Source organism: Indicator indicator, chromosome 10 (assembly GCF_027791375.1).
Source record: "Indicator indicator isolate 239-I01 chromosome 10, UM_Iind_1.1, whole genome shotgun sequence".
Lineage (NCBI taxonomy): Eukaryota > Metazoa > Chordata > Aves > Piciformes > Indicatoridae > Indicator > Indicator indicator.
Genome location: NC_072019.1, coordinates 34,135,424 through 34,149,741, shown reverse-complemented (window position 1 = coordinate 34,149,741; position 14,318 = coordinate 34,135,424). Strand labels below are relative to the sequence as shown.

The window sequence follows — 14,318 nt, the reverse complement described above, 5'->3', positions numbered from 1 at the left end:
AAGCAGGCCAGCAGGTCGAGGGAGGTGATTCCCTCTACTTTGCTCTGGTGAGACCCCACCTAGACTACTGCATCCAGTTCTGGAGCCTCTATTACAAGAGGGATATGGACATGCTGGAACACATCCAGAGAAGGGCCACAAGGATGATCAGAGGGCTGGAGCTCCTCCACTATGAGGACAGACTGAAGGAGTTGGGGCTGTTCAGTCTGGAGAAGAGAAGGCTCTGAGGTGACCTTGTGGCCTTCCAGTATCTAAAGGGGGCTACAAGAAAGCTGGGGAGGGACTTTTGAGGATATCAGGTAGTGACAGGACTGGGAGGAATAGATCAAAGCTGGAAGTGGGGAGATTCAGACTGGACTGAGGAAGGAGTTTTTCACCACGAGAGAGTGGTGAGAGCCTGGAATGGGTTGTCCAGGGAGGTGGTTGAGGCCAGGCTGGATGAGGCTCTGGCCAGCCTGATCTATTGTGGGGTGTCCCTGCCCATGGCAGGGGTGTTGGAACTAGATGATCCTTGTGGTCCCTTCCAACCCTGACTGATTCTATGGTCTTTAATGATTGGGGGAAAAAAAGACAACCAATCACCTGAAAAGGTTAGCACTGAATTAAAGAGTTTTATTTTGTGCATTTCAGAAGTAAGTGAATAGTGACATTTACTAAAATCAGTTGTTGCTGTGTTAGACACATGTAAAACTGTGTTTCCATTTTACATTACAACATGCAGTGCAAGAATAATACATTATTTTAACCTGAACTCTCAAGTTGATCCTTGAATAAATCAGGAGCTGTTAACTGTACAAACACTGGTAACAGTCAAAATTATTCAAATTGACAGGAAGGGAAAAACAAACCAAAAACAATCAGGAAAGAGCAACTGGAACACAATGGATTCACAGTTCTTCACTAAGCACTTAGTTTGTTTTTAAAACATATTTCACTGATTCTACCTTTGCATTACTGGAAGTTTTTGAGTGTATAACAAATTATACTACTGAATAACAATACTGTTCAAGATCAGTCAACTAAATTGGCTATTTTTAAGGGACAGTGACTTGGGTATGGAATTTAACTAGATGAATACCAGCTCATGTAAGCGTTAAAGACTTAACATTTCTTTCTTCCCTCTTCATTTTTAAACTGTCTGGCTTGACAAAGTGTTTACTAGGTTTGGGATAAAAAAACCCCAAACAAACAAAAACAAACCCCAACAACAAATCCCAAACAAAACAAAACAAAAAGCCCATAAACCCAAGAAACCACCAGCAACCCTCCCCCTACAACAGTTAAAACCTCAAGTTACTTTTGTTGCTAGTTAACAGCAAAGCCAACCAATGTGATACATATTCTTTTTTCCTATTTTAAATATTTACCTGTCACTAAAACTATGGTAAACTAATCAGTGCAGAAGCAATATTTTAAGTGGGCAGGTTTATAATTTCATAACATACATATTTTTGTGTACATGGTGGTGATTTATCTTTAAAACATTACTCTTAAAATTAGAAAAAACAAAAAAAACCTGGTAGTGACAAATATGCAGTCTCTGTAAGCAGTGCAGCTTGTAAAACAGTGGAAATTCATCTGTAATTATTGTAGGAAGGTTTTGATGAATGATTTCTGAATTTTTTTCCCCCCAACACTGGAATTGCTATTGGTAATGTCTGTAATTTGACAAGTTTTGGAAATATTTTTCAAGTCATAAGCTTGTAAAATGCACTTAAAACTTTAAAATGTTTTCATCACAGGAGAACAATTTATTCTGCCATATTTTTTCAGCTTTCTAAACCATAGCAGCTATGAGACATGCCTTAAAGTAGCAGAAAAAATTACATAGGAAACCAGTAAAAAGCTAGTGATATAGCATGATATAAATCTCAGTACGATTACCAAGAGTTTCTGGAAGTTCAGTACATAATGAAAAATATATGTTTCTTACACACTAAAAAAATAATAAATGTCTGCGGTCGACATTTCAGCAACAGTTTTGATCAAGTGACCTCTCTCATGCATTGTGTCAAGAAAAATAGAAGTTTCCCAATGCATGTACTGCAGCAGCTCAACACTTGAGGTACAATATAGAAGTTAGGATTAGGGAAGGTCTAAGGACCAAACACTTCAGCAAGGGAGTTCAAATACTTAATAACCTTTCAGATACATGGTGTGAACATAGGCACTACTCACAATGCACCTATCTTCAGCCTGTTAACTTGCCCTTTTATGTATCCATCTCTAACACATCTCCCTGAACAAGACACCAGACTTCGACCCTACTTTAGACAGCGTATGGAAACTTTAAAATACAGATAACAACAGAATTTGACTTACATGTTAATAGTGCATTGTCACTACAACCTGTGTATATTTTTTCCAGCATATGTTGGCTACCATTAAGAAATGCAGTAGCAGTTTTGCTTTCTCTATCTTGTGATGTGGGAGCTGTTGTGAGCCTCCCCCCTGGCTGTTTGTTGCACTAAGATGGGAAATAGCATGATAGAGAGTTGAGAATTACCAACTGGATTTCTGATAAGCAGTTTGGGAGCACTGAAGTGAATCCAATGTGGGCATGTAGGCATCCCAGTATGAATGAACAACTGTATTTTGCATTGTGTTCACTGGATGCTGTTAGCAAAGAACAACACATAGAGGTAGCATGCTTGTACAGGTGTGATTTCAAAAGGCCTGGAAAACCTCAACCTCTCTGCTCTGCTGATAGGCTAATACCTCTTCCCACTAATGTTAAATGTTTCTACCTGCTTCAGTAGAGCTAGGATTTTCCTAAGAATAAAGGGCTGACATGATCACACCTCTTCAATAAATTAATTAGTCAAACACAAAGACTTCTTTGCCACTGGCCTTCCCTAACATATAGACTGTGCACTGTATGCACATGCAGGTGTTTCTTATGAATGGTTCAAATGAAGCAATAGCCAGGTGGCCCACAGCCTCATTTAAATAAATTTAAAAATGGGTTAGCATAGGATATTGCCTCATTATTGTTTCAGTTAACTCTGAAAGCAGTTTAAAGTTTTGGCAAGGTTTAAATATAATTTCAAAGGGTTGGTTTATTACAGTATCGGTAACGTTTGTTTCTGTGGTTGCTTAATGGAGTGTTCAGCTGAACACATACCCCAAAATGAAGCCCACAACACAGTTCAACTGAGAGACAAGATATTATGCCTTCAATAATGCATGGTGCTGCAGAACAAAGGATACCAAACTCAGCAAGCTATAGGTTAGTCTACTCCCCTTTAAGCATGCAGCTGCAAAACATCCATTTACCCTTTAACAGACAAAGAGCTGTGCTACTTGGTTTTGGCTCAGGGAAAAGCCACCTCACTTTGTTACATTAAGATTTTTTATTTGAAAAGTCTAAAAAAGACCAAAGCTTCTTAAAATTTCTCCTTTGTAACAGTTTCTGAAACAGGTGTGCACTGCAGTTTTGTTTTACTGTCATGGCCTGATCTTCAAAAACAACTCAAGCCCCACACAGTCACAGGGCACAGGAGCTGCTGGCATTCAGCATCTTTGAAAGTCAGGACACAGCTTAAGTGATTGTGCATAACAGGACATTTCCCTTACAGTGTAAGCCAAGTGTAAATGCCCAATAAGACAACAGAAGTTTAATCAAATCAATCCAAACAAACTTTTACAAATCATAAAGGACTTCAAGGATAACACCAATTGACCAGGCCTGAGTTTCACAGCTAAAAGGGCAATACTGTCCATTTTCATTGGTCAGTTCTGGAAGCCCTTTCCAGGATGATCTAATAAAAGAAAAGACAAACAGGCATTGTACACTGGAATTAAAACATTTCACTTTAAAACCTTTCAGAAGATTATACAAGTAGGAAACTGCAACCTATGCCTAAAGGTCTGTTGTCCTACAGGCACAGGGTATTCTTTAGTAACCAAGATTTCATTCAATGTTGGTTTTGCCCCTGCAGCTGAGAATTTTAGGGTTTTTTTGTGAGGGTGCCTCTCCTTCAAAGTAGACTTTCTGCCACTAGTAGTATCTGAACTTACACTACTGGCGTGTTGTTCCTGTTTCCCATTCAGGAGTTTTGCAGTTGGAAGAGTATGAATGATTCTAAGATAATTCAATTCAAACTACAATTTAAAAATTGCATTAGGGTGCCAAAAAGTGGCCATGACAGGAAGACAGAGTGACTACATAAGCCTTTTATTCCTCCATAGGAGTAATATCCCCTACCCCAAACGAACATATTTACAGAAGTACGCTTAAATTGAGCCTGCTGCTCACACAAATGAATTACCAAAACAGAGTAAGAGTTTGCTGCTTAAGTAGTAAGATTGAAAAAAGCAAAGAACGTTGCCCAGCCTGATAGTTATTTGGTAATAACACCAAACAAATACTGCCCAGTTTGATAATACTACCTAACTGGGACAAGGTACTAGCTAAGGCCAAAAGTTACTTAAATCTTTTTTGTTCCTTGTGTGGTTGCACAAATCCTTTTGACCAGTCCTACTAAGTCACTCTTATGGGTACAAATAAATGAAATACGTGGAAGTATTGCAGAACAGATTATATGCAAGAGCTAGTGGGCAAGATCTTTGGTTTGTTTAATTTGTCTCAAATCCTTAAAAATGCAACAGACATGAAAAGCGGGAGGCAAAAAATGGTTTTGGTAGTCTGGTTTTTGAAAAGGAGAACACAAAATGCAAAGGACCATTTAAGGTTCATAAGCAAGTTCCTCTGCCTTCTTGGAATACAAGCAACCCTAACAATGTTTTGCATCAGTTTATCTACCACAATCTGACAGCACTAGCACTTCAACTATTTTGTTTCAGGTTGTTTTGAAACATTTTGATTTTTTAAAATGCAACTTAGCAACGTTTTTCTCTGAAATTAAATTATCTGTATGAAATTAGATCCTAAATTTCACATAAGCTTAATCTCACTCAGTGTTCACGTGGGTATCAGTAATACTGCAATCTATAAATGGCACTAAAGCTCAGCTGTACTTCAAACCTGGCTTAAGATCTGCCATAGCACATATATCAGTGAACTTTTTAAGCAGAAAACAGATGTGGTTTATATTGTAGATCTGTACTTTTACGTGTAATTGGATAGCTGTTGTAGTGTGGTGGGCTGAAATTCCCCTCCCACAGTAACACCACCAGACTAGCTCAGTTCAGGAGCAAATGAAGCTGTATTTACAAGCAAGAACTACAGTCTACAATGGAATGCAATGAATATGTACAAATATACAATATTGACAGTATTTACAAATATTTACAATTAACAGAAACAGCATAAAACCCTCCTGGCCAAAGCCAGAAAAGCTGCCCCCCTGCCTCCCCTTTCCCTGCCTTCCCCAGACCCCCCCTGGCAGAAGGAAGAAAGACAAGAAGCAGAGAGGTTGTTAGAACTTCGCTTTCAAGGTCAGTGTGCCAGTATGTTATCTTCAAAAGCAAAGCCAGAAGAGAAACACAGACTGCCCAGCAGAGAAACACCAGACAGACCAACAGACAGACTGTACTTTTAGTACTGACTCTTAAATATTTCTATCTAATGGAAGTGTTTAGAATAATCATTATTTTGCTTTCTTACACCCAATTGTGATTTATTTACATTCTTTTATTTTTCTGCTCAAACTCTCTGAAAAGAAATTAAAAGCATAGCCTTAAAACACCACAACAGTGGATACCACTAGCTTGAATCAATTAGTTTCAGTCTGTGTTAGCTGGTGTCTTACCTTTCAAGGTGAACATAGTGGCGAGAAAGAACATTCTTAACCATAACCACAGTTTTTGCATATATCTCTGGACCAATCATCTTTGAGAAGTACAGTTTGGCACGAAGGAAATATCCAATTGGCCACAGCCACTCCTAAGCAGAGAATGAAAAGAGATGATTATTGCAGCTGTCACTTTGAAAAGATGACAGAACTTTTTTCTAGAACTGAAAAAACAGGCTCTTACAGGTCCTTGGTGATAATTAAAACCTCTGGCTACATTATAGTTGTCATTGTCAAGAGCATTGTCATATACTCCACAGTAAACCATATCACTGCAAGAAAGAAAAGAAATTATGCAGACAAAACCTTCACAAAAACTGTGCATAACAATGGAAAGCAGAAATGAACCAAACGTTTTTTAACGATGGTTAAGACAAGGAAGTCTCCACCAGGTTTTGTATTTTACATGACAATAGAATTCCAAACATGATTAAAACTAGTAAGAAAATGGTTAGGGTCTTGGAGTGACTTGAATTCATAATTTAAGAAGTTTTTACACAAGCTCTCTTGCTGTGTATTTTATCATCTATAACTATGTATCAAGAGGCAAATTTAACACCATTTATGACACCATATTTGACCTGCTTATTGTGTGACATCCAAAACCACCTGGTGATCGTCTCCATAAATAAAATCAATTGCATGCACTTTCAGAACAGCAAAGCAATTGTTCTGCAAGTATTACTGCAGCCTTATTTCACAGGATTAACAAAAGCAATACTACCTCCACATGCCAAAGAATTCCTACTGTCCCATTTTGTAATTAACATTTATCTCTACCATACTTACTCTGGGTCTAAGGTTTTCATGCCCAATGGACCAAGCAGTTTTTCCTCTGCTATCTGCAGAGCTTTCCAAGCTCTTTCAGGTGTGAACAACTCAGGGGCCTATGAAAAGAATAAAAATGTAATGGGTAAACTGCATATGCACAAACAAGGCTGGGTATACAAATGTGGAAGACCACAAAACACTTAAGCTCTACTGAATCAACTTCTAGAATCTTCAAGTCAGAGTAAGCAAGAAGACAGAAGCCACCCAAAGCTTTTTTTGATATTTAATTTAAATAGACTTGCCAAGCAATATTACTGAAGCTCTTGGCAAACCCACTAAAGGCAAACAACCCATACTTTTGAGCTCATTTGATAAGAAAAGTAGCCTCTCAAACCTAATCTGAAAAGACATTCTGAACACAGTGAAAACTGCAAATTGATCCTGGCTAGCTGTACATTGGACTGCAGCTTCATTTAGCTAAGTCCTGTCAAGGATGTGTTTTTAGAAGATACTGTAAGATGGAGGAATATGGAAAGCATGGGGGAAAATAAAACAAAAGAAAAAGCTTTCAAAAAGTTATTCTAAGCAATGTGTATTCCTGATAAAGCCATGCATGTGAACTTTACAATGCAAACTTAGTTCAACAATAAAGAAAATTTTAGAGTGTGAATGCTTCTCTCCACTCCCCACCGCTTACCACAACCATGGCTATTGTAAAATTTGGCCTGAGCTGGTAATCACACCACGGACTTGAAGCTCCATAGCTGTCCTTATAAATTCCACGTTTGTGAACAAGATCTGGGTGTTTTTCATTAGGGTCTGCTGGGTTCTCAGAGACAAAGAACAGCCTCTCAAAGTGTCCTTGAATTTTTCTGTTCCATTCATCGTATGTGATAGTCTCTTCCTTTCCTGCAAGATGTCCCACACGGGTTTTATTATCTGAAAATGGCTACAGAGGTAACACCTGAAGTATGCTTATGTCTGTTTTTACTTATTGAAGTTTTACATAAGATACTCCTAACAAAATAAAGGCCACAGTAGCACTGCATAAAAAGTTATATCTAGCAGTTAAATTTATGCTGCAGATCAACTCCAACACACACAACTTCTTTTACACAGCATTTTCCTACACGCAGTTAGCTAGAAGCAAACAGCATGAGGTTCTGTGACTTAATAGTAAATATTTAATTGAGTAAGTTTAAATTTTATAATGAACATTTCTCATGGTAAGATGACAGGTCTTATACAGCACTTACATAGAACAATATTCTTGCTATTTTGAAGGCTTCAAAGGTGAGTGTCAAAACAGTATGATAAGTGTTCATTTTTAAAGCTTTCTCTTCCTGACATTCCCCAGGACCAGGCCTAGCATCACCCCATGTTTAGGCCAATTCTACAGTTACAGAATCACAGAATCAGCCAGGTTAGAAGAGACCTCCAAAATCATCAAGTCCAACCCATCACCCAACCCTAACTAATCAACCAGACCATGGCACTAAGTGCCTCATCCAGGCTTTCCTTAAACACCTCCAGGGACACTGACCCCACCACCTCCCTGGGCAGCACATTCCAATGGCCAATCTCTCTTTCTCTGAAGAACTTCTTTCTAAGAGCAAGCCTAAACTAAACTTCCCCCTGCACAGCTTGAGTCTGTGTCCTCTTTGTTCTGTTGCTGGTTGCCTTAGAGAAGAGACCAACCCCCACCTGGCTACAACCTCCCTTCAGGGAGTTGTAGACAGCAATGAGTTTTCCCCTGAGCCTCCTCTTCTCCAGGCTAAACACCCCCAGCTCCCTCAGCCTCTCCTCACAGGGCTGTGCTCCAGACCCCTCCCCAGCCTTGTTGCCCTTCTCTGGACACCTTCCAGCATCTCAACATCTTTCTTGAATTGAGGGCCTCTTCTGGAGTAGTTTGCTAATAACCCTTGATGTTATATGGCCATGATTTCATTGTTTTAGTTATTCTTTTATACTTCAGTAATAGAATGATGAGATGTGGCTGTTTTTACCGTGTCTTTTTACAGTGACTCCACGAAATGGAAACACGTTCTTCCCAGACAAATCCAGCAACCAGCGAACAGCTGACTTGCACAGGCCAACAATTTCCACAGCAGAGCCATCTCTAAGACAATAACGGTTAAAAAAAAGCCCAAGAGTTACTTTAAGAAGGCTATTAAAGTTCAGTAAGTAACTGAAAAAAAAAAAAAATCTGTACTTGGGTTAGACACCATTTTTCTCTCTTCTCCTGATAGTGCCTTATCTCTCCTAGGTGAGCATCACTAAGTTCTACAGTACTATGATGTTTTGTGAGTAACAGCTCCACGATCATCACTGCTGTCATGATTTTGTGAATTTCAGTCATTCCTCTCTCACAGATACTCTCTTAGCATGGAGAACCTTTATTCCAGTCTCTCCTTGCAAGACAGCTACTCCATCCCTTTGAGATTTAGCTGCCTTCCCCTGTAACACCCTTTATTCTGTCCTTTCGGAGACCAGCTCTAGACACAACACTCAAGATACAAATGTATCTTACAGGTGCAAGGTTTCACAAAGGCAGAAGAATGCCCTCTGACTTCTTCCAAAAATCTTTACTGATGACACCCATTATTATTTTTAACAGCTTTTCAATGGCTGCTGCTGCATACTAAGATGTTTCCAGAAAGCTGTCAATGATTCAGGACTCCCTTCCTGTGTTGTGGCTCAGTTCTCACAGCATTGTGTTGGCAAAGTTTAGACTAATTCCACTAGATGCATATTTCAACTTTATCTGTGCTGAAGCTTATCTGCCACTTGTAGGTGCACTCAGTTTTACAGGGTACTTTTGAGTCTCATGAAGGCCCAAGAATAAGAGATGAGAATATTAGCATATGTGCATTGTGCCAGCTTATTTTCACTTAGATACTAGGATCTCACCTGAAGAAGAAATAACAGAAGGAAGGGTGAGGGCAAAAAGAGAAGGTTTTCTATCAGCTAACAGGGAATGAACTTGACTGTAAACTGGCTAACAAGCGCTTTTTCCCCCCCCTGTTATTACCACACACAGCTAACTTGCAGAGATTTTAAATAATTTTGTATCACTGACTAAGAACACACAAAAAAGAAATTGTCCCCAGACAGCTTAGTCCTCTGATGTTAAAATTGTGTTCAGCAGAGGTTCTCATCTGCACAGGCACTGTAGTAACTTATGTAGTATTACTCAAGTCAAAACTGGAGCATTAAAATAAGCACTAAATGTTTCTTTTTTACAGGTGATATTCAGGTAATCACTATATGCATAAATTTCATATTTTATCATAATGAGTTTGACTACCTGCTCCATGTAAGTTTTTCTCCATCACTCATTTAGCCTAAGGCAGAGACCTCAACAGCTCCTAATTCCAAATTAGAATGACTGACTTGTCAAGCAAGATAATACTTTTCTTTAGTTTCCCCCCCACAAACTGAGGTCGTATTAAACTCAAGCCAGGATGCCTGCAGCAGTTTGCTACCACACAGTAAAGAGCTCATTGTTAATATTTTCTATTTCAACTTTAAAACCTTACATAGATTTCTAGAATTCAAAAATATCTACAACAAGTATTTGAACAATCCAACAATTATCAATACATAGCTCCTCTACTAAGTCTAAATAATGAAGTACTGCTAGGAGTACAAGTACACCGTTTTTCCTAAATTACATTTTACTATTCAAATTCAAAAGTCAACTCTTTGCAGGGATCTAAGACTATGCCAGAAGCCAAGGGCTTCACATGCAAAGAACACACATTTTTCTTTCAAATGAGCAAAAAGAAAGGAAAAAACAATGTAATATTTTAGTAGGCAGAAACATTTAGAATATTTGAGAGATCACTTCTCAAATGTGCTAGTGGAAGGCATAGTAGCTCTACTTAAGAATTTCTATTAAAGAAAAGCCACTCCAGCCCTGGATTTTGTACCTTGGTGTGGCTGGAATTCCTTTGTTGTGTGCTCTGTCGCTCTCTCCCATTTTATCCATCCAAGTGCCACAATTGAAGCGGTTCCCTCCAAACACAAACCCTGTTTCATGGTCAACACCTGCAGTCACATTAAAACCTGCCAAGCAAAAATATCTGAGGTGGGTTTCTAAAGGCAACTGTACTTTAAGTGAACTTTGTTGTTTAAAGATAACTTGTCCCACACAATATACAGAATCACAGAATTATTAAGGCTGGGATAGACCTCTGAGATCATCAAGTCCAGCCTATGACCTAACACCACCACATGGACCATACCATGTCACTGAGTGCCACATCCAAGCTATCCTCAAACACCTCCAGGGACAGTGACTCCACCACCTCCCTGGGCAGTCCATCCCAGTGTCTGATTCCCCTTTCCCTGAGGAAGTGCTCCCTAACATCCTCCCCTGGCACAGCTCCAGGCCATGCCCTCTCACCTTGCCACAAGTTGCCTGGGAGCAGAGCCTGACCCCCACCTGACTACAACTTCCCTTCAGGTGATTGTAGAGTGTGATAAGGTCCCCCCTGAGTCTCCTCTTCTCCAGGCTAAACAACCCCAGCTCCCTCAGCCTCACCTCATCAGACTTTAAGGAACAATTAATTAGGCACTTTTAAAATAGTAAATCTATTTCATGTAACACACCTTTAGTTCAATTAAACAGTTCTTCAGAAATACACTCAACAGCTAGAGGAAAAGAAATATAAAATACAATAACCTTCTGAACTGTCTAGCAGGTGTTCCATATACATTACCTTCATCTCTCATTTTTTGATCTATCTGGGGACCTGCATTCCTCTCTCGGAAGTGTATGCCTTCCACGTGTCGTTGCATTGCCTCCTGTATTACTTCATAAAGCGGCTGATCCTAGATTGATTGCATGTTGGGATGATGGGAAAAGCAAGATGAAAAATCAGTATAAAGGCTCTATCTAATGGGCAGATAGCTGCCTTAGCCTCTAGTTCATGATACTTCAAAAGGAAAAGCATCTAATGTTTTCAGTAGCATCTTGTCAATGGCAATATGCTGCATGCAATTTTTAATATAAATATTTTTTTCGAGACAAAAAGCAAAGTGTTGTGGTTTGAGGGTTAACAGGTGGGTAGGTGGACCTTAGTACCCCAGATGGGGTCACTGGGTCATGTTATTCCTTCCCCTTTCATGCTTATCCTCTATTTAAGGGAACAGGAAGTTCCTTCGGTCTCTCTCTACCCTTTTCCCTTCCTGCCTGGCAGGGAGCTGTTCCTGCCTGCTGGAACCCTCAGCGTGGCTGGGCCTGCATCCATGTGTTGTGGGGAAATCCACTGCCATCCAAGATTAGGTTTTGTACATCTCTGTAAATATCCCTTTCCTCAATCTCTCTGTACAGCCCTTTTCCCTTCATACCTTTTATTATTTGTTAAAATTACTTTCTTAGCTTCCAATCCCATGCAAGTCCTTTTGTTTATCCCTTACCTCCTCTGCCTATTTTTTCCTGAAGGGGGAGAGGGAGGGGAAGAAGGGGGGTAAACCAAATTCTGTCCTGTGGGATTTTTGCCCTGAAACCTTAAACTGTGACACAAAGAAAATCACTTAGAATTTGATGATTTTTTTCACCCATCCCCAAGCCCCTGTAGCTGTCTAATCATGTGATGCAGATGTGAAAATTGGCTAAAATACAAAATTCTTCTGATATTATCAAATTTGACCATCGACTGATAGTGACAGGTTGTTGTAGCTACTAAAATTACATCCTTTCATGAAAAATCTACAGTTTTGTTAAATATTGAAATCAGAAGTTATCTTTACCACAGTGCCTGCAGGCTGAGGAGAAGAATCATCTCTTGGGTACATCCTAGAAACAGGACACCTGAGAATGTCTAATCCATTTGGAGCAATTTTACAATAGTCCTGGATACACTGGAGCCACCACCACACAGCATCACGACAGTTGTATCTGGCATGCGTCCCCTGGCCGAGCAGATTGGGAATGAGACCATGTCTTAAAGTCCCACCAAATGCTAAAATGATGTTTCTAGAAGAGAAAACCCACAATCTTGACTAAGTTACTGCCAAGGCTATTATTGGACCAAGTATTAGATACAAAGCACACAAATTCACTTTAACAGTAAGGAGGCAAACACGATGACAGACAGACACCAAGAGTTTGCTCTTGAAAGCTACAAATAACTTAATTTAGCATGAACTTTTTACAATTAAAACTCACCTCTTCCCTACAAATTCCCCAATGTGAAAATGATCAGGGGGTTGGAGCAGCTCTGCTATGAGGACAGGCTGAGGGAGCTGGGGGTGTTCATCCTGGAGACAAGAGAAGACTCCAGGGAGACCTAATAGCAGCCTGCCAGTACCTGAAGGGAACTACAGGAAGGCTGCAGAGAGACTGTTTGCAAAGGCCTGCAGGGACAGGATGAGGGACAACGGCTTCAAACCAGAGAAGAGCAGATTTAGATTGGATGTGAGGAACAAGTTCTGCACCATGAGGGTGGAACACTGGAACAGGTTGCCTGGTGAGGTGGTTTGGGCCCCATCCCTGGAGATATTCAAAGTGAGGCTGGACAGGGTTCTGGGCAACCTGATCTAGCTGAATGCAGGGAGGTTGGACTGGATGCCCTTTGAGGTCCCTTCTGACCCAGACTATTCTATAAACACATTTAAATCAGTTTGTACAAACCAGACAAGCTAGCTTGCTTTTTCATAGATACTGATATAGTGCCTAAGCCAAATTCCACTAAGGTCACAGGGAAGGATTTTATTGACATTGTTTATGATTACCCTGGTATCTGTTCTGATGGGTGGGGTGGAATGGGGACAGGGGGGCAGGAGTAGATGGGAATTTCCTATTAAAATACAGAGAAGTGACAGCAACTGAGGTTCTGAGAAGTTTCATTTGAGAACCATTAAGCGTACCTTGCAGAAAACAGATTCCAACTATCTTTAAAAGGGAATCTAAACACAGTAGAAGACTGCAGATCTTACTGCATGAGAAGGGTAATAGTTGGCCAAATGTACAACAGCGTAAGTTTGTAATTTGCAGCAGCTAAACCACAGAATCACAGAATGTTAGGGGCTGGAAGGGACCTCCAAAGCTCATCCAGTCCACGCCCCTGCCAGAGCAGGATCACCTAGAGCAGATCACACAGGAACACATCCAGACAGGTCTTGAATATCTCCAGAAAGGGACACTACACAGCCCCCCCTGGACAGCTTGTTCCAGTGTTCCATCACCTTCACAGCGAAAAAGTTCTTCCTCATGTTCATGTGGAACTTCCTCTGCCTCAGCTTCCACCATTGCCCCTTGTGCTGTCATTGGGCATCACCCAGCAGAGCCTGGCTCCAGCTTCTTGGCACTGTTTGTGTTTGGATCATGTGGTGAGCTCCACCCAAATTAAGATTGAGGAAAATATCAAATCAATAGACCCGGCTTATATCTGGCTCATTTGTCACGTTAAACAGATAGGAGATTGTAACAACCTACAATTAGCTTATTTCTACTATTATTAGACAAATGTTACAAGAAGCAAATCAATCAAAAACCCCACAGTACATATGCAATGATACCTTTCTGATTAAAATAACCTCTTCACACTTTAAAATGAATAATTTTGAAATTATTGCTTTGGAACAATGATGCAAGTACACATGAAAGTCTGTTTAAGGACAGGCAGTAGTGTGACAGGGGTTCAAACTACCTTATCCATACACAACATCAGCTCGATCCCAGTGCTACGAAAGCAAATGAGAAAAAACTAAAGAGCATTTTTAATCCCACTTAGAGAGAACTCCCAAATCCATCTAGGGCCATTAAAGATTTTATCCTCCACA

At 40.0% G+C, this 14,318-nt stretch overlaps 1 protein-coding gene across 1 annotated transcript in view; it reads right to left on the bottom strand.

The window, feature by feature from the left end:
• Positions 1 to 603: 603 nt before the first annotated feature.
• AGL (amylo-alpha-1, 6-glucosidase, 4-alpha-glucanotransferase) overlaps positions 604 to 14,318 on the bottom strand; it is a 45,224-nt gene continuing 31,509 nt past the window's right edge. The window contains exons 25-33 of the mRNA XM_054384611.1: positions 12,285 to 12,510; positions 11,252 to 11,363; positions 10,460 to 10,595; positions 8,534 to 8,646; positions 7,225 to 7,436; positions 6,546 to 6,643; positions 5,941 to 6,028; positions 5,715 to 5,848; positions 604 to 3,761 (exon numbers count right to left, since the gene is read on the bottom strand). Coding sequence (XP_054240586.1) covers positions 3,644 to 3,761; positions 5,715 to 5,848; positions 5,941 to 6,028; positions 6,546 to 6,643; positions 7,225 to 7,436; positions 8,534 to 8,646; positions 10,460 to 10,595; positions 11,252 to 11,363; positions 12,285 to 12,510 — 1,237 coding nt within the window. The 3' untranslated portion in view covers positions 604 to 3,643. The remainder of the gene's footprint in view (positions 3,762 to 5,714; positions 5,849 to 5,940; positions 6,029 to 6,545; positions 6,644 to 7,224; positions 7,437 to 8,533; positions 8,647 to 10,459; positions 10,596 to 11,251; positions 11,364 to 12,284; positions 12,511 to 14,318) is intronic.